At 41.9% G+C, this 19,322-nt stretch overlaps 1 protein-coding gene across 1 annotated transcript in view; it reads left to right on the top strand.

The window, feature by feature from the left end:
• ADCY1 (adenylate cyclase 1) overlaps nt 1-19,322 on the top strand; it is a 329,625-nt gene that overhangs the window by 212,434 nt on the left and 97,869 nt on the right. The window contains exons 6-7 of the mRNA XM_018568544.1: nt 4,531-4,689; nt 5,996-6,137. Coding sequence (XP_018424046.1) covers nt 4,531-4,689; nt 5,996-6,137 — 301 coding nt within the window. The remainder of the gene's footprint in view (nt 1-4,530; nt 4,690-5,995; nt 6,138-19,322) is intronic.

Below are 19,322 nucleotides of genomic sequence, written 5' to 3'. Positions count from 1 at the left end.
CCCCCCCCAACCCAGACGCTCCAGCTCCCCCGAAACAACGTGACCCGAGTCATTGCAACCCAGCCCAGTAGCCCAGCAGCACGTCCCACACACAGGCATCCGATAGAATCGCACCCCGACCCGGCATCTGAATCCCTGCACCCAGTCCCAGAAGAGACCGCCGGACGCTGCCTCCAACAGGAACCCCGTTGTCGATGACACTTCCCCAAGAACCTCGCGGTGAGTTGATATATGCACCACACACAGTTCAACTTGCCTCCATTTTCATGTGCACCTCTTTTGTTTTTTTGTTTTTATTTCTCCCTCCACCCCTGATATTGATCACATTACGGAGGGAAAAATATCTACGAAACTGCTTCTCGGGCAGCATTTAACCTGCATGCCCCAGCCCATTTAACCCCTGCCATACCCTCACCTATTCAACCCCAAAGGCAGTTGCGCCTCAGACTTTGTTCTTTTCTGTTTTGAACCACCTCTATAAAACTGTACTGTAAAAAGACAGTAAGGAGTTGTATGTGTATTCATGGCATGACCTTTTTAAAAGGTGGCTCAGAAAACACACAGGGGCGACCAGTGTGCCTAGCAATGACTGTGATTTGACCCATCATTAGATGGTTCAGATCACAAGAACAATGTGCACAGACAATCAGATTGGCTTTCTGACTTGTGATCGCTGAGATGTTTGCATTTGAGAGCCCTCCCCATCTTCTCACAATGGAGGAAGGGGAGGAAACAATATTTATGAGTAAAGGTTTTAGGAATGCAGGGATCAGCAGCAGCAGATTTATAGTGAGGGCTTTTAGCTGGCACTAGAATCGTTTTTTTTATTATCCCTTCCTCTGCCTCCTCTCATGTTCAACTGATCTCCATCCTGTCTCTGTATGTGATCTGTATATATGAACCCTTCGCCTCCCTTAACTTGCACATTAGCCCCCTCATTTCCATCCCCCATTGTATGTGACCTGTACATAAATGAATGATGCTCTGTATCTAGTGCACCATTACCAAGCTTATATATATATATATAGAGAGAGAGAGAGAGAGAGAGAGAGAGAGAAAAATTTATTTGGGAACAGTGTTGCATGGCTGAGTAATTTGTCAATCAAAATATCACAGCACTGAAAACAGAAAAATTCCCTGATAATGAAGGGGTAAGTACAGGCTGGTACTTAAGTGGCTAAAAACCCAACTGATATTTATAGCAAATGTTTGTAACTTTAAGCTACAGTTGTGATTGGCTGCTGGAGGTTTCCCATATTATGTCTTGCATTGGGTCTCTTGTCAGTACACATGCAGAGAATACTTAGGATTAAGTGTTGAACTGCCAAGCCCACATCTGATCCTTTCAAGGGACGATGTCTCTTCAGATTTCCTCTAGGTACCATTATTATTATACAGGATTTATATAGCGCCAACAGTTTGCCCAGCGCTTTACAATATAAGGAAGACATTACAATTACAATACAATTAAATACAAGATGGTAAGGAGGGCCCTGCCCGTGAGGGCTGACAATCCAAAAGGGAGGGACCAGTGATATATGAGGCGGTGGCTGTGTGGGGATGATTTGTTTGAGAATGGGATGGTTCAGTGGTTAGGTTGAGGTGGGATAGGCTTCCCTGAAGAATCATTATCCAGGATGCTACTAATGGCAAGAGCACCCATATTCCTCAGCAGAAGAAATATAAGCCACAGCCTAGGAAAGCTCATCCCATTTAATTTTCACTGCTTCCACAATATCCACATGAAACCCCCCAAACGTGTCTTCCAGTCCACCCACAGGGTCTGGGGATCAAAATCCACCAAACCCTCAGACAAACCTTCCTTTTCCATTATTTATAGTGGCACAGGTATCTGTTAACCTTGGTGGACACTTTGACAACTTGCATCTCAGATGCTTGGGTGCAGGAGGTGGCCTCCAGGGGCTACAAGCTAGATTTTTGCCCCCTACCCACTCGTTTTTTAACCTCCAACCTTCTTGTGTCTCGCACAGATTAGCAAATCTCCATTAAGCCCTCTCAGGTCTTCTGGATCAAGGTGTCAATGGCCCAGTTCCTGTGGTAGAACTGTTTCTGGGGTTTTACTTCAATCTGTTCAGAGTTTCCAAACCCAAGGGGGACATCCACCCCATGTCGGATCTCAAAAGCTCTGAATGTCTTCATGCGGGCTAAGAAATTCCGCATGGATTACACCAGGACTGTTATTGCCTCCCCTCGCAAAGGGAGACTTTCTATCTTCTGTGAATATAAATGACTTGTACCTGTCCTCAACTTTCCAAAGCATCAGCGTTTCCTACACTTTCCTGTGGGTCCACTGCACTAACATTTTTTGCACTGCCCTTCAGCCTCATCTGCACCTTGGTTGTTCACCAAAGTACTAGCTTGGCTGCACTCAGGGAAAACTTCAAACGAATCCCGGATTCCTTTTGCAAGATCCTCACTACAAATGCCAGCATGTTGGGCTGGGAAGGAGTACCAGACACCCTGTCCATTGGTGATCTAAGGAATCGTGTCTCCCGATCAACCTCTTTTGAGCTTTGCATGATTTGGCCATCTTTGCTTTGTACCATCCTGCTGGAGGAATCTTAGATTCAGTCGGATAAAACCATGGCTGTGGCATACACTACATCAACCAAAGGGGAAGAACCAGAAGTCTGTCTTTCCATCTCTCTCTGGCTCCAGTTCACCAAAAGGAAATGTCCTTCTACTGTCTACATGTGTTTCAGGCACTGAGAACCCATGCCCCCTTTCAGAAAGACTAATTCCCTTTTTGTCATCCTGCATAGAAAATGTAAGGGTTAAAAGTATGTAAGGTACAGCGGAAGAGGTCAGAAGTTTGCACCTTGCAGACAGAACAAACAGAGTTCAGGGTTCAAAAGTATGTAATGTACAGAGGGCAGGGACCAGGTGTACGTAACATAGAGAGTGCAGAGGCCAGAAACATGCAACTTAATGAGTGTAGTGCTCTGGTTTATGTAACCTAACCACTGAACCTTCACATTCTCACATAATTCATTCCCACAGCTACCTCACGTATCATTTCCCCCTCCTCTTTTAGATTGTAAGCCCTCAGGGGCAGGGCCCTCCTTACCATCTTGTCTTGAATTGTATTGTAATTGTTATGTCTTCCTTATATTGTAAAGCGCTGCGCAAACTGTTGGCACTATATAAATACTATGTAATTATAATAATAACTAAGAGGCCTGGAGTATGTAATGACCACAGTGCCGGGTACAGGGACCTGGAATTATATAATATAAAGACTGAAGGGTCCAGGAGTATGCAAAGTACAGAGCACATGGGTCAGAAATATGTAACATAGGAAATGTAGGGTTCAGAAATAGGCAATGTACAGAGTTCAGCAGCCAGGGTATGTAACATACAGAGTGCAATCATCGGAAGTGCAGGGGAAAAAGGTATGTAATGTATAGAGTGCAGGTGCTAGAAGTATGTATCAAACAGAATTCAGGGAGCAGGAGTATGTAATGTACCCCTGTAGGGCAGTGCTCCCCAACCTTTTTATCGCCGCGGACCGGTCAACGTTTGATAATTTTATTGATCCACGGACCGGTACCGGTCCGCGGCCCGGGGGTTGGGGACCACTGCTGTAGGGGACAAAAGTGTGTAACGTACAGCCCAATATATAGTGGACAGCACAATGTAACATACATCACAAGCTACTGAACGCAGTGGCCCCATCAGCATAGCATACTGAGACAGCTGCACTTTGTATATCATGCTTTATGCTGTATATGCCTGACCACTGCACTCCCAGCATACAGAGTGCAGTGTTCCGGTATAGCAAACACCAAGCAAACATTGCCCCTCTCTTCCTAAGTACCCTACTCTGTATCTGCATCTGATTTAATTCACTACTATATGGATGCTCCTGCAGAGCTGTAGTAATGTCCAGGACATGCAGTGGCCAGAGTACTCCCCTGGTATTGCCCCTGCTGCTGCCCCTGCTTACACCATAGAGGGAAATAAGATTTTTACCTTTCAGCGGTGAGTACCACCGACCTGGTTTATTACTGCAACTATGTCACCATAGGCTTTGTTTCTTGCTGCAGCTAGTTTACCGATATTAATCACAAAGCACCTGAGACCTGTTTAATTACTACAACTAGTTCACTTTCAACAGGGAGCACCTCAGACCTGGTTTGTTGCTACAGGTGGTTTGCTTTCAGCAGGGAGCACAACAGTCATTTTATGGAATTCATTTAAAGGGAATAATTATATCGTTTACATAAAAAAGGGGTAGCAGAAAAATACTACAGAATACAAAAACTTGCATTTACAGTTATTACTTTGTGATTTTCTATGCAACATAGCACGTACAGTATGTTTTGTTTGATATATTGTGCTTGGTCTATTTTTAATATTTGTTCGGGGCTTCACATTGTGAGTCCTAAAACTACACCCTAGTATGTAAGCAGCTGAGTCATTGAACTGTTCTTTTTAAATGTATGTTTTTTTATATTTTTAGTTGATATTGTGGAGATAACAGCTGACATTTATTGTCCTTGATTTTAGATCTGTTGCAGAGGCAACTGAAGTAGATCTCAACATGAGAGTCGGACTGCATACTGGCCGAGTTCTGTGTGGTGTCCTGGGGCTTCGCAAATGGCAGTATGATGTCTGGTCCAATGATGTTACACTGGCTAATGTAATGGAAGCTGGAGGATTGCCTGGGTATGTTTTTGTATTTGTTTCTCTTTCATTTACACATACTTTTTCAGTTGGACAATGCAGTGAACAATGATGTACGAAGAACAGTAACTCATGGAACTAAGATAGGCATAATAATAGTGAGCACGAGATTGTAAAATTATCTGTGGGACCACTAGGTGTGGGCAGCCGACATAATTTCTCTCCCTTATTTACCATCTGTACAGAACAAAGCTACAGTTGTCTTTTATTCAAATCCCTATGATTATTCTGTTTACTGCTGTGAGAGCTAGACGGCTTATTAGCTATATTGAAAGTAAAATAGTAAAAAAAAAATTGACATATTAGGAGCACTTGCCCACGTTAGTATTACTGCTCTGCTGTGAAAAAAAGGGTTGCTTGCTTTGCATATCAGTCATTCAGCAAACTCCTAATATTTTTATCAATGAATAATAGATATTCTCTTATTGGACGAGGGGTTGTACTGTGATGTCGCCGCCCCTTTTCCTTGCAAACATTGCTAAAAATACTAGGCATTCACTAAATGGCCGCTGTGCTGACAGAGCAACCCTCTGTGTTTTCACACCAATGTGTAAGTCCCTCAGTGTAGTGGCTGTACAGGACCCATAAGACTGCTCACTGTAAAGCTCTTTAGTAAGTTCTGTAGTAGTCAATCACAGATTAAACCTCTGTTTAAGTTTCCACACAGAAGGCCATTCAAATAGGCATTTTTTGTTGCAAATACCTAAATCTTTGTGTTTTCAACCTGTAAAATCTCGCATTGGGCTATACCTACATGTGTTTTCCATGGTGAGCTATCGGACAGGAAGTGAAGGAAAATTTCCCTAAGGGGACATAGATGCCCCAAAAAAAGCTGATGTGTTATAACCCTCCCATACTTTATCCAAAACTAAAATAAAAAACGTTTTGGCATCAGTTGTACTTGAACCTTGTCCACTAGATTGCCAAACCATTTTTCTTTTTGGAGTGACTAAGATGTAGGGATGCATATTTATTATGGCCAGAATATGCATCTGTATGTACTGTGCAGATCTTGCAACTAATAATCTAAATCTCTATGAAAGTCAAGAGACAAATGTTTTGATCATCCAGCGAGTGTTTGCACAGGCTGAGTAGTTCCTTCGCAGGTAGGAAGACTCAGCAGCATTCAGGACCAGTGAGGGAGGGATTCCCCAGAGGTAAGTGGAAGACTCTTCAGTGTCAAAGTATGACATCAGCCTTAATCTTACCACAAACCTTACAGTCTGAGTGTGTAATTTATATCTACCAATAACTTAGTAGTTTTTCTTGTTGTTTCATTGTTTTTTAGGAAGGTTCACATTACAAAGACCACCCTAGAGTGCCTAAATGGGGATTATGAAGTTGAACCAGGTTATGGTCATGAAAGAAACAGTTTCTTGAAAAAGCATAACATAGAGACATTTTTCATTGTGCCATCTCATAGAAAAAAGGTATGTTTTACAATAACATAGCTAACTAAATCTAAAAACTATTAAATAAAATATTGTAAGCAAGTTTAATGTGTACTGCTTGCCTTAAATATATATTTTGCAGTCATGTTATAATTATTGTGCAGTCTTATAATAAACCTTTTCTTATTTCATTTTGATCAAGTTCATATGAAATGTTGCTTATAAATATTTAATACTTAATATTTACCACTTGGAGCCAACAAGATGCAGGCTCCAAACAGCTGCTTTTAACAGGATCAAAAGTTGCCATGTTGGAAAACAAAGCTGAATAGCAGGAGGTAGCAGTTTACACAAATTATAAATTACTCATTAGTTGGTGTAATCAGAGGAAGGACCCAAACATCCCTCAATAATTACCCAGACTATGCATACTGCCAACAAATATAAACAAACTTTTATCCATGACCTTGCAAAAAAGCCCAGCATCTTCTGCAAACTGCAAAAGTGTCATGGATGTACCTTTTATCAAATGTTTGTTTGTAAAAGAAAGATTTTAAAGAAACAGGTAAATTGTGCCATAAGACATAAACTGTAAATCAACTGTTACTAGATAAAAATGTAAAAATGGCTCCCTGTAAAGATAATAATTAGACATTTCCTATCCTACTGTCCATGCCATTACTCTTTTCTTGACCTACAGTGGTTGAAGTATCTTCCGCATTCATAACACTTGCAGGGGTGTTGAATGCCTAGTTGTTGGACTCTCTGTGGTTTCAATCTTCGGATCCTGCATCACTAAAGGGCACAGTAGCAATGTAAGAGGCAGCTGATTGAACCACAGAATGCATTAAGGCACCAGACATTCAACCTTAAGAAGATTTAATGATCCTTTAGGTGAGCTGCATTTCCTTATTTGATTTCTTTGTCTTGGGTTCTAAAGGACCCTGTCCCAGCACTGCAAGCTACTGTTTAATCCATTTACAGAATAATTTAAAAAATATTATACTCTTACATACAGATTGCAATATAACTTTAATCTTTCAGAATCCTGTATTGCCCCATCTAGCAGCACCCACTCTAAGAAGGGGAGAGGCAGCACTATCAGCTAGTCAAGCTGTGCTGCATAGCACAATGCTGTTCATCTAACAGTGGCAGACTCCTGAGAGGAGTACAGAGCACAGGGATGATTTTATAATTGTGTGGGCTGGGCTCTAGACCAGACTTTATTGTTTAACTGCAGTGTAGTCTGCAGAGTGAGCTCAGGGATTGCAAAACCTTGTTGTGTTGTCTGGCAGGTGTTTATGAACCACAAGACTGGTTGAAAAGAAGTAGAAAACATTTGGTGGAGGAAGTGGTGTGCCGGTGAGTAGCCAATCAAGATGGCAGCCTTCTGAACAGACCATGCAATACCCAGGCAAAGAGAATGCAACCGTCACCTTTATTATTTCCCCCCTCCACTTCCTTGCCCAGTAGGGCAGTTTATGGGTGCAATGGTGGTCTAATGGTGTAAGCTCCATTACAGAAAGCGCATGGTCCCAAGATGGTGGTTTCACAACACAGCGAGGTAAGGCCGGCAGCTCTGCAGCTGTCCCCAGAAGCTACTGACACCTCTTCTCTGGAAAACAACACTCCACATAGGGGTCCGGACTGAGACCACCAGAGACACAGCCCTGCTGGACAAATCCAGCAACATGCTCAAATCAGAACTCACCGGGGCTACAGATTAGCTGACAGCCAACATCGGGAGATTGGTACTCGTACTGACCAACTTGAACGAAAGATGGACGATGTCTTAACTGTAGTAGGTTCACAAGAAAAGGAGCTTGACTCAATGAGTAAAGACCAAGCATGATAACCTACATATAATGGGCCTCCCGGAGACTATAAAGGATCTTAGTTCCACGAAAACAGCCCTGTTTCAAGAGTTGTCTCCCCCTTTACCCATTAGCAGACTAGAGTTCAATCTTATATATAGAACTCTAACATAGAAAAGAGACATTATTGTCAAAACCACCTTCTAAAATAGAAAGGAGACCATAATACTGGCAATCAGAGGCCACATGACACTTGTGTTTTAGGGTCATCCTTATCAGATCCTTGCAGTCATATCTACAATGTCCTATCTGGACACTCTATGCTTCCATTATATTCCATACAGATGGGGCTTTCCCTTTCAATTAATATTCAACTACAGTGGGAAGATGCTAGAGGAAGTCTGCAGAGAAGCCTTGAGCTCCTGTCAGCAACATCACCAGATCCACTACAATTGAATCCCAGTCAGAAGTCCACCTGGCTGAGACTGATTTGGAAGATCAGCAACAAGACCATTTCACAAATCCAGCCAGAGTGAAAGCTTAGTCACTGCTCCTAGATGGAGCCTGACCTGACAAGTCTTCTGGTTGGTACCATCAACAGGGAAATGTAACCTTTATACCAAAGCTAACTTTTTGTTACCTCACCTTCTCCGGGACAAGATCACCTCACACACAGAATGTGGGACTTAGGATGGGACAGGACTAAGGGGTACTTTGCTTAGTCCAGCTAAGGGATCTGCCCAATGATGGTTGACTATCAGACCACCCGATTAATGCATGGTTGCCCTCCAATTCCAGCTTAATATGGGAACACTTTTTGTCATCCATTGTTTGGTCTAAGGATCCTGTTTTTTTTCCTCCAACCATACCTGCCAACTGTCATAGATTACCATACCACACTGGAGGTTATCTGAGCGCCTGAAGCCTGCTTTAGGGCCACTATTATAAATGGGTTCTATGGTTCTCGAGTTGTATCATTTTAATAGGCTTTTGATAATAGTGTATATTTTTTTCTGATGGCCTCTTATAGTTTTTTCATGGAATGATCCTTCCATGAATGATCCTTTTACACTCACTTTAAATGCTTTCTCATTGTACTATACTATATAGAGTTGCAAAGCTGCCTACTGATATACCCACCTGTAAAGTAAAATGTCGCTAATCTCTACTCACAATCTGCTAATCTGCATTATTTGGGCAACTTTATTTTACCTATTAAATTCTTCCCTTGCGCCCTGAGAATGAATAGCTGATACTAACATTTCAACAGGCATCTTCAGATAGTTATAGATATACACATTACAATATGAACATGAACAATTAAATATACAATATTTAATTGTTCATGCCACATGCACTCTTTCCACTCCCACACACCCCAACATCTAAAATGCCACTTTTAGCCTTCTCTTATTAGCCTGGGTTCATAACATCCCCTCGGCACAGTGTGTCTTACTACCCTATACTTTCTATCCTAATCCTATACTATCTTCCCCTACCTACCATTTTCTTACTGCCCACACCATTAGCTCAACCCCTTGTGCCCAGATGGCAGCCAGCCTCCATTACACAAGAGACGGAGATGGACTTAGTCCGTCTACACTTCTGCTACTTTTCCTTTTGGACAAACCTTGGTGTACATGTTGTTCTTTTCAGTTGTGTTCTATATGACATCCCCCTGGCTTCTTCCTGAATCTCCTCCTCTTTTTCCTGATGGGTTTTGATAAACAATGGAGCAAGTATTAGCAGACTTCCCCCTTGGGGTGCCCCCCTTTCCCTCCCAACTTATGCAGCCCTCAGGCTTCTCACTTCTCTCCACACCATAGATCCTGACTTTGGCTAATGATCTTGATATATTCTAACTTAATATCCACGGTCTCAACTCCTAATAATCGTAACAAAGCTTTTTCATATACTTTTCTCCTTCATGCAGACATTGTCTTGCTTCAGGAAACCAGATATCCCCCCTTCTCCTCTTGCTGCAATTATTTACTTAAAAATTATCCTTAATTCTGCTGTGCCAACTTCAGAGAAAACAAGCATTGTGTGGTGTTTGCCTTTAGGATAAATATACCCTTTCTTTGCAGACCCTATGGGCAAATATATTCTACAAGGGTCCTTATATGAAATCGATATAACAATTGTTTCCAAATACATACTGAACATGCAACAGACTAGATTTCACACTTATTGACTTATTCTCACAAGAAACTCATATCTAGTACTTGATTTAGACAAGGACAGAACAAAAGCCCATTCAACCAACCCGACCGGCTTTATCTTCTCACATCTCTGCTATAGCAACACTGCTTAAGGAGCACCAACTTATCGACATTTGTATAGAAACCTAATCCAGCTACAAAGGGTTTTATCTACTTGATACATTCTGTAGAATTGACCAAAAAACTTTGTGTTAAATAAATGAATGATTCCCCATCAGCATCTGCTGGCTCCTTATTGGACATAGAATACTTCCCCTGCAAAATTTCAAATAAGCAACCAGCCTCGCCCCCGATGGCCGTGCAATCCTTATGGTTGCAGCATTTGTGGCCAGATGGCTTGTGGATGGCTGCTGGTGGAGGGAACATGGGGCCCTGCACTTGGGTGCGTTCAAGTTTCTTGGTGCCTGAGTGTGACGCAGCCTGCTGTGTGCTGCTTCCTGCAGGTTTTTGATCTCCCGGTCAATGTGGCCGGAGATGAAAAACTGCCTGCTGTGCTGCTGGGGCTGGGGACATGTATCTCTGATGGGAAAGGGGAGTGGGGCTTGTGACAGCTAGCGGTGACTGTGCGGCTCCCTGCAGCTTTTACTCTACGGCCAGTGCAGCTGGAGATCAAAGGCCGCCTGCCACTCTGCTGGGGCCTGGGGACATGCATTTCTGCTGGGGATAGGGAGGGGGGAGGCAGACAGCTGGACTATAACACCTATGTTCTAGCAAGAATATAAGAAATATATGCTTGTGTATGTGAGCCCTGTATACTACTTTATCACACAGAAATTGACATAAAAAGTTAGATATCTTTCGATATCTATCTTTAGATAACTTTCCTCTAATAAGGGTTTAGGGGCGCACAAATTTGTATATTAAATATATCAAATTAATGTTATTGTATACTGTGACTGCATTATTACTGCAATATTTGTAATTACCTGAGGAACCCAGTTTATATATTGAGACAGAAATCTTTTGGTAGGTGAGATAGACCCCTTTTATGTCAATTGTGTATTTGTCTAAAGGTCAGTTTTAATATTAAGTAAAATTATCCACAAACATTATTCTTTACCTTTAATTAAATATTTATTGATGTACATGCACAAGCGTAGACACACATACATACACAAACAGGCACACACTTAAATGCACAGTTTTCCCTTCTGTGTCTTAACCTATTTTTTTTTTTTTATTTGATATTTATTCCACTGACATTATGCATTTCTGCTCAGTGTGTTGATGTTGCTCAGTATTAAGGGTTTTGAGACTTATGTTTTTACTGCTTTAATAGAGAAAGCTATGTAAAACCAACCAGAATATGGCAGCAGAAGGCATCTGCCCCCTCCTTAATAAGGTTGCACAGACTTTGAGATCTTAAAAATTTAAAATGAGCAGATGGGAACTGTGGGGGAGATCTAGTTCTTGCAGGATTTATTGTGTCTACCTGCAAAGATTGTTCCTGCTTGTAAAAGCGTTTGATTACATTACAGAATTACATTAATGGACGCATTTACAGTAATTTTTTTTTGTTAGTAAGATATCCACCTAAAGGACTGCTTCTTTGCAGTTTTTAAATTCTGTTTGTGCATATCATATGATTACTTCTGTTTACTTATCAAGAGGCATAATTGTGCTAAGGATGTGCGAGGATGTTACATTCAATATGTATTAGCTAAAATTTGGTTAGAAGCAAAGAATACCCCACTAAAAAATACCCCAACTGTAGTTTGCTAAAAATAAATAAAATACAAATACATTGAAGGTACAGTTAGAAATGATATGGTAAATCTCTTACTTTTTTTATTGTTCCTCAGTTCCAGTAGAAATGCAGGTGTCTTGGCATACCCTTCAGAGGTGTTGCTGCTATCTATGTGAATGCAGCGGTCTTTCTTTAGAAGCCAGACACCCCTAAGCACTGAGACTGAGCTAGAGTTCTCCAATCAGCAAAGTTGATGCTCCCTAATAATTGCAAACTTTCAGTTCAGGAGGGGGTGTGCTGGACTGCTGCAGAGAGACCACTGCTTTTATAGGTTGAACTCGATGGATGTGTGTCTTTTTTCAACCTGACTAACTATGTAACTATGTAACACAGCAGAAGTCTGTGTGCTAGGACACTCGCATATCTACCGCCGGGGAGTAATTACAAGTTTAAAACAAACTAGTAAGCCATTTTATGTATACCTTTTTATTGTACACTCAACGTAGTCTGTATTGTTTTAATTTAAGCAAACTACAATTGCATTTTAATGTTTCAAATTTTATATTAATGCAAAGTAAGATGTAATAATACAAGTTTATTATTAAATATGTTAAAATGTGATCCTTGAATATTGACGTATTTGATGTGGGACAGGATAATGGAGTTGGATGAACAGCATAAAGGCATGCTACCAATAAAGCTGCAGGGTTTGTAATGAGATACCGACTAGGCAAAATATGCCAAACAGTACCAGGCAAAATATGCCAACATTTTTTATTGCTAATGGACAGGATTTTCTGACATTCTGTGGGTAGAGGTCTTGTACCACCCTAGAGCAGAATTGACTGCTGTAGGATATGAGATTGTTAACTATTTTAAGGACTGGTGTGAATGGCACTATGTACTCCCTAAACCACTAAATAGTGAAATAATATATACAGTATATAGAATGAGTGTATTATAGAAACATTTTTAATAGTAACTCTATTGAGATCAATGGGGTGATGAATCTTGAAAATAATTTTTGGCCATTTTCAAAGCTACTAGACAAGTACTTGTCATAAAAACGGGCACATTGAGCTGGACATTGCCATGGGGGACATGTACCAATGCAAAACCTTTTTTAAGAAAATACCATTCAGCGGGGAGAGGGTCCTCTTTTTTTTTTTTAGTGTGACTTCAAGGGTGACATTGGAAAAACACCAGTCTTTTCAGTAACATACTTCATGTTGTTAGGCTCTATGTGGTGTCACATCATTTATATGTGTAATGCATTTTTTAATGTTATATTTTCATATTTTTATGTATTTGGTTTTTTTTTAAGCAGCAACACTTAATCTGATTCATTATTATAACTAGGAAAAAAATAGTTTTGTTTTTTTAGGTAGTTGTGGATGCACCTAACTCCTGTCTCCAGTTATTCCAAAAACAAAATATAGACCTTGGGTATGTGTTTGGTACTAATTAGTATCCGAGCTCTTGAATAGGCAGCAAATTGAAAGAGCTCAGCAATGCCTCTGCATGTCAGGCATGGTAAGAGTACTAGTCCTTTGGGTACCACATGCATGAGGAAACAAATGTCAATGTACCAAAGAGCACAGTGGTAGCAGCACCTTAGTAATACCAGTCGACAACAAAAGACCCACACTCCGTTTTGGGACAAGGTTCTTGACCACCCAAGATGTGTAAAGGGTTGAGCAGTAAAAATTTGGAATAGTGGTATCGGCTGAAAGCAATGACAAATTCAAGAAACACTTGGACGAGTTTTTCAGTACACAGAATAGAAAGAGTTATGGCAACTATTAGTGACATGTATTATATACATACACACACGTACAGGATAAAGTGAGTGGGCCTGTGTCTTTATTCAACCTTACCAACTATGTTACTACGGTATGTAAGATGAAAAGGCAAATGTGTCTCCCATGACCTGCAAACTAGTTCAGCAGCATAGTTGCAAGTATAGCTTTTTACTTTGCTGTAAGCCTCATAACTCCTCTCCACCATCTTCAGCAGCCTCCTTAACCAGGCAGGTGTCTCTACTATAGCTGCTGCAGCGGAAGAAGATATTATTTCTTAATCACCCCTTGCCTAATTTATCAATAGCAGTTTGGCAAAACTGCTGACTTTACAGCTGCTACCATTTCATCTGATGAATTTTTGGTCTCTTTTCACTAGTTTATGGCCTGTGCTGCAATCAGCAGAATGGACCACATGACCACAGACACGTCATCCAGCAAATATGGAAAAGAGTAATACATCTCTTTCATGACATACTGAGCACATTTTATGATGGGTCACAGCACTGAAGCTTGTGGTGCTGCCCCATGTCCTGCACTTTGGTGACAGCACAGTCACCTCTCCTGCACATATCCTGAACATGGTGGTGCAATGGTCCCTGGTTTAAGAATGCCCTGCAGCAGGCCAGAAGTGTGGGTGCACACCTTAGGCAGTGATATCTAGAGATAACCTGCGGGTGTTCTCCTGGCTGCAATGCAGCATCAACACAACCTGCCTGGCTACTGCCTGATATGCAATACAGCCATGCAGTAGAACTTTACATTGGCCACACTGCAATGGCAGCACCAGCAGCACTAGACTATTACCACGTCAGTGACTCCTGCTTCAGGATGTGTGCAACATCATGGCACCATTTAAAAAGGCAACCATATTAGCGATATGATCCCTCTGGTGTTCCTGGATGAGCACACATTGCATGATGTAATAGACGGGGGACTAGAGGCACAGCAGCTGGAGGAAGTGGAGGTCTTCCTTCTGGCTTTGAGGCATTATTTGCCAATTATTTCCATTCCTGTGAGGCAGAGGCAGCAGGAAGCAGATGAGGAATATGAGGGGAGGAGGGTTGGGGTCTTGGCAGTGAGGAAGTGTGTTGTTGTGCTGGTGGTAAGGAGGGTTATGGTGCTGGCATTGAGGAGAAGGAGAAAATATGGGGCAGCTTCAATTAGATATTTCACCCAGCTCTGATCCAAGGGGATGATAGAACGGGGATGTATGCGGCTATCCAAGAGGGAGCACAAAGTGTCCTACTTTTTTAAGGAAAGGGCTGGCACATAGGAAAACTGTACGTGACGAGTCATTTGGTCCCTTTGTGGCTGGACGTACAGTGTACGTCTCCCGTCACGAAGGGGTTAATGGCTCTTCTAAGCCACCTGGCTTCAGTTCAGGGGCAAGAAAGTATATTGTTTATGATTGATTTCTTTGGGTATGCATGGCCACTGTAGTTTACCATTTTCTTTTTTTTTCCAAGCTTACCAATATCCATAAAGTATATGTGCCAGAGATCACAGAGTTTACAGTGGTAGTTTTAACCTGAGACAACCAAATTACAGACAGCCTGATTGAATGTTTCACAGATACTGTATCTATTTTAATACAGACACTCCTCACATGTGGGTGGGCGTGTGGGCGGGGCGGGAGCTGCGGACGGTTTTTACACAGTTATGTGCCGCTTCCCCGAAAGTAAGACCTAGCGGATCTCTGTAATATAAGACCTACCACCGAACTAGGTCTTATTTTCGGGGTAGGTCTTATATTACAGATATCCCTGAAGATAGTGCTAGGTCTTATTTTCGGAGTAGGTCTTACTTTCGGGGAAACAGGGTAAGTGAGGAATAGAGAAAATCAGCTCTAATATACAGTACATGACTTAGGTTTGCATCCCGCAAATACCAATGTGCAGTACAGTAGTGAATACCGATTGAATGACCAACTGCGGGAACGAGACATAGACTGAGAAAGGGTGATGTTAGATGAGCTTGACCCAAGTTCTCATACAGTGTACAATACCAACTGGTCGGAGAGCTGGTTGTAAGTTCGAGCGGCCATTAAACGGGTAGGTTGTTAAGTGAGGAGTAGCTCTATATTCAAATCAAAGATAAAAAATATGTTGACCTTTCACTTGGGATAGACCAGATATATAAATGTTTTTCTTTATTATGCATGTAGTAATAAAAATTCTTGCTACTCCTGCTGTCAACAGGCACCAAGAAGGCCTTTGACCACATCAACTGAAATTTTAGATCAGCTCTTAAGCACATAGACATAGGCCCACATATGAGAGTATGGGTCCAAGCAGTAAACTCAAAACCATTGTGCCGGTCAAGGTCAATGAAACCATTTTGGAATTATTTCCCCTTTCCAATGGCACCCAACATGGGTGCCTGCTTTCCCCTATGATCCTCACTGTCTCAGTCAAATGCCTTCTCAGGAGCATCAAACAAAGACTCAAAGTTTTCACCTCCAGAGCTTCCTCGCAGAATGTGAGAAATACACCACCTTGTTTTACTTCAAGATAAAAGGTACAAAAATCTCAAGCTCTATACCAACAACAAAACTCATACTTATAGAACCCAACTTCCCCTTTAAGTGAAACACCTCCTCACTGCAATACCTAGGGATATAATATAGGCAAGCCTTGGAGGGTACATTCTAAGCTAAATTTTCCCCTACTTCTCTTGTCCATCTGCAAATAGACAAACTAATTTTCTTTTGGTTGGTTTTCTTTGGGGAAACAGCATACCAAAGATGAATGTCTTACCCAGAGTCCTTTACCTATTCCCAACCAATTCACCTACATATTCCCAAATCCTTCCTCTGTTCAATCTGTACAGAATTCCTACACTTTCTCTGTTGCAGAAAACCACATACACTGGAACAGGCCGTATTAACCCCATCTAATCAACAGGGGGAATTGGGATTTCCTGATCCCATGCTTTCTTAAAGAGCAACACATACAATAAAAATACTTGACTGATGTTGAAATCATCTCCACAAATTTTATTCTCCATGAACAAGAAACGGCCCCAATCTCTATTGTGACCCTTCCATGGGATTCCATTGGAATACCATTGTCAACATGCTCACATCCTTTAGTAGCTGACACCCTTACAGTAATGCATGCGGCCACTCCAAACTCCATTCCAACACTAAAGACATGGAAATGCTCCCAGTCATAAGCCACCCGGACATTGCCCCTATGATTTATGATAGCTCCTTCCAGAGCTTTGTGAAGGAACACAAATTCAGAATAAAGCATTTTATCTCCACGGACACATTATTATATTATTCTTATATTATACAGGATTTATATAGCACCAACAGTTCGTGCAGCACTTTACAATATGAGGAAGACATTATAATTGCAATACAATTCAAAACAAGATGGTAAGGAGGGCCCTGCCTGTGAGGGCCTACAATCTAAAACGGAGGGGCAAGTGATACATGAGGAAGTAGCTGTGTGGAGATTAATTGTTTGAGAACATGATAGTTCAGTGGTTAGTTCGAGGTGGGATAGGCTTCCCTGAAGAGATGAGTCTTTAGGGATCACCTAAAGGGAGTCAGAGTAGGAGTTAGACAGACAGGTTGGGGTAAAAAAGGTCCAGAGGATGGGAGGGACTCTAGAGAATTCCTGGAGGCGAGCATGGGAGGAGTTGACGAGGGTGCTAGAAAGCAGGAGGTCTTTGGAAGAGCGGAGGGGACGGTTAGTGTGATACTTTGAGACAAGGTTTGAAATATGGCTGGGGGCAGAGTTGTGGATGGCTTTGTAAGTGGTTATTATTTTGAATTTTATCCTTTGGGCGATTGGAAGCCAGTGGAGGGAATGTCAGAGGGGGGTTGCAGACACTGAGCGGTTGGTTAGGTGGATGACTCTAGCAGCAGCATGCATGATAGACTGAAGGGGGGCCTACCTCTGTGTAGAGGTAGGCCAATGAGGAGGGAGTTGCAATAGTCAAGACTAGAGATAACAAGTGAGTGGATGAGTAGCTTTGTGGTTTCATTGGTGAGGAAGGGGCGTATTTTGTAGATTTTACGAAGGTGAGGGCAGTAGAATTTGGATAGTAATTGGATGTGGGGCAGAAAGGTGAGGTCCAAGTCAAGGATGACACCTACTACCTTGGAGTTGGGGGGAGGGATAGATAGTTGTTATCAATCTCAAAGGAAAAGTTGGGGGAAGGTGAACAGGTGGGAGGAAATATCATGAGCTCAGTTTTTGAACGATTGAGTTTTAAGAGGTGTTGTGTCATCCAGACTGATATGTCAGTTAGTAGATTAGTGACACGCGATGACACTGAGGGGATGAATTGTGGAGTAGAAAGATATATTTGAGTGTCATTGGCATAGAGATGGAATTGGAAGCCACGTGAGGTTATCAACTGACCAAGGGAGGAGATATGTGTAGATAGAGAAGGGGTCCAAGGACAGAGCCTTGGGGGACCCCTACAGAAAGAGGAAGAGGAGGGGAGGAGTTAGATTTGTAGGTGACACTAGAAGAGTGCTTATATAGGTAGGAGGAGAAGCATATCCACCAAATATCTCAATGACAACGCATGGTGAGCTTCTAAACTTCTAGAAGGCATTACAACCCCACCATTTTATTTTTGCCTAAATCTCTCAACACACCTCCACAATTTACAACAACTCATCCTTTGAGAACCTATACAGTATATGGGCCTATATATGGATAAGGACCCCTTAAGACATACTCTTTCCCAATCCTACTTCCTTCTGGTGACTACAACACCAGATTTCTACTCCTTATATACAGAAGTAGGAAACAGATCTAAAATGCTCCTTCTTTCTGACCCAGCAATCTAAAAATATCTACGTAAAGCATCTATGGCCTGTAAAACCCCAGAATCTGGCTTTAAACACCTGTTTACATTTTTATAGGGTTCCCACTTACCTTCATAAACTCTTTTTACAGTCCTCCCCAATTTCCTGGATATGCAAGAAAGAACAAGGTATGCTTCTCCATATTCTTTGGGACCATCCTTTTTTACAGCCATTCTGGTAAACGAAAATGTTGATTATTATCAAGCTTACAAGAAAAGACCTAGGGCACAACCCAGCTGCATTATTATGCCACTCAAACCATTTATCACATTGCCAAAAACTGCATTCCATTATATTGGAAACAGATGACTTCCCCTCCAATATCTCTTTGGTGTTTCAAAGTCTCAGAAACGAAGAATGGAAGACCTAACCTCTTCCAGGCACGGCGCTACCGCAAGGCAAGTCAGGCGGCCGCCTGAGGGCGCTGCAGGGTGAGGGCGGAAAAAACAGGCCATTTTGACAAGTACTTGTACTTATCAAAATGCCACGATGCTTGCGCTATGTTCTAACAAGACCATGGTGTGTTAAATATACATAGACAGCACATGCGGGGTGGGTGGGCGCAAAAAGTCAACTTTGCCTGTGTTGGCAAAAATCCTAGCACCGGCCCTGACCTCTTCCCTGCAGTACCGAGTGGACCTGCACAGGAAAACGTGGTGTACATTCTCAGATGAATACTGTTTACTGGTTATGGAGTGAATTAAGAATACACATTGCACCAGTTATCCCGCTCAATCTGCGCAAGTAATATCCCCCATAGCCCTCATGTCAATAGCTGCATAATTATTATTTAGTGTACTTTGTCATTAGAGCTCCCCCCCAATCTTCTACACCCCCAACCTGCTACCCTCCCCCCACCTCCTACCCC

This window comes from Nanorana parkeri, unplaced genomic scaffold (genome assembly GCF_000935625.1).
Source record: "Nanorana parkeri isolate BGI_ZX_2015 unplaced genomic scaffold, ASM93562v1 scaffold1205, whole genome shotgun sequence".
Lineage (NCBI taxonomy): Eukaryota > Metazoa > Chordata > Amphibia > Anura > Dicroglossidae > Nanorana > Nanorana parkeri.
Note: the sequence above shows the minus strand (reverse complement) of the source record. Positions and strands in the feature narration are given on the sequence as shown.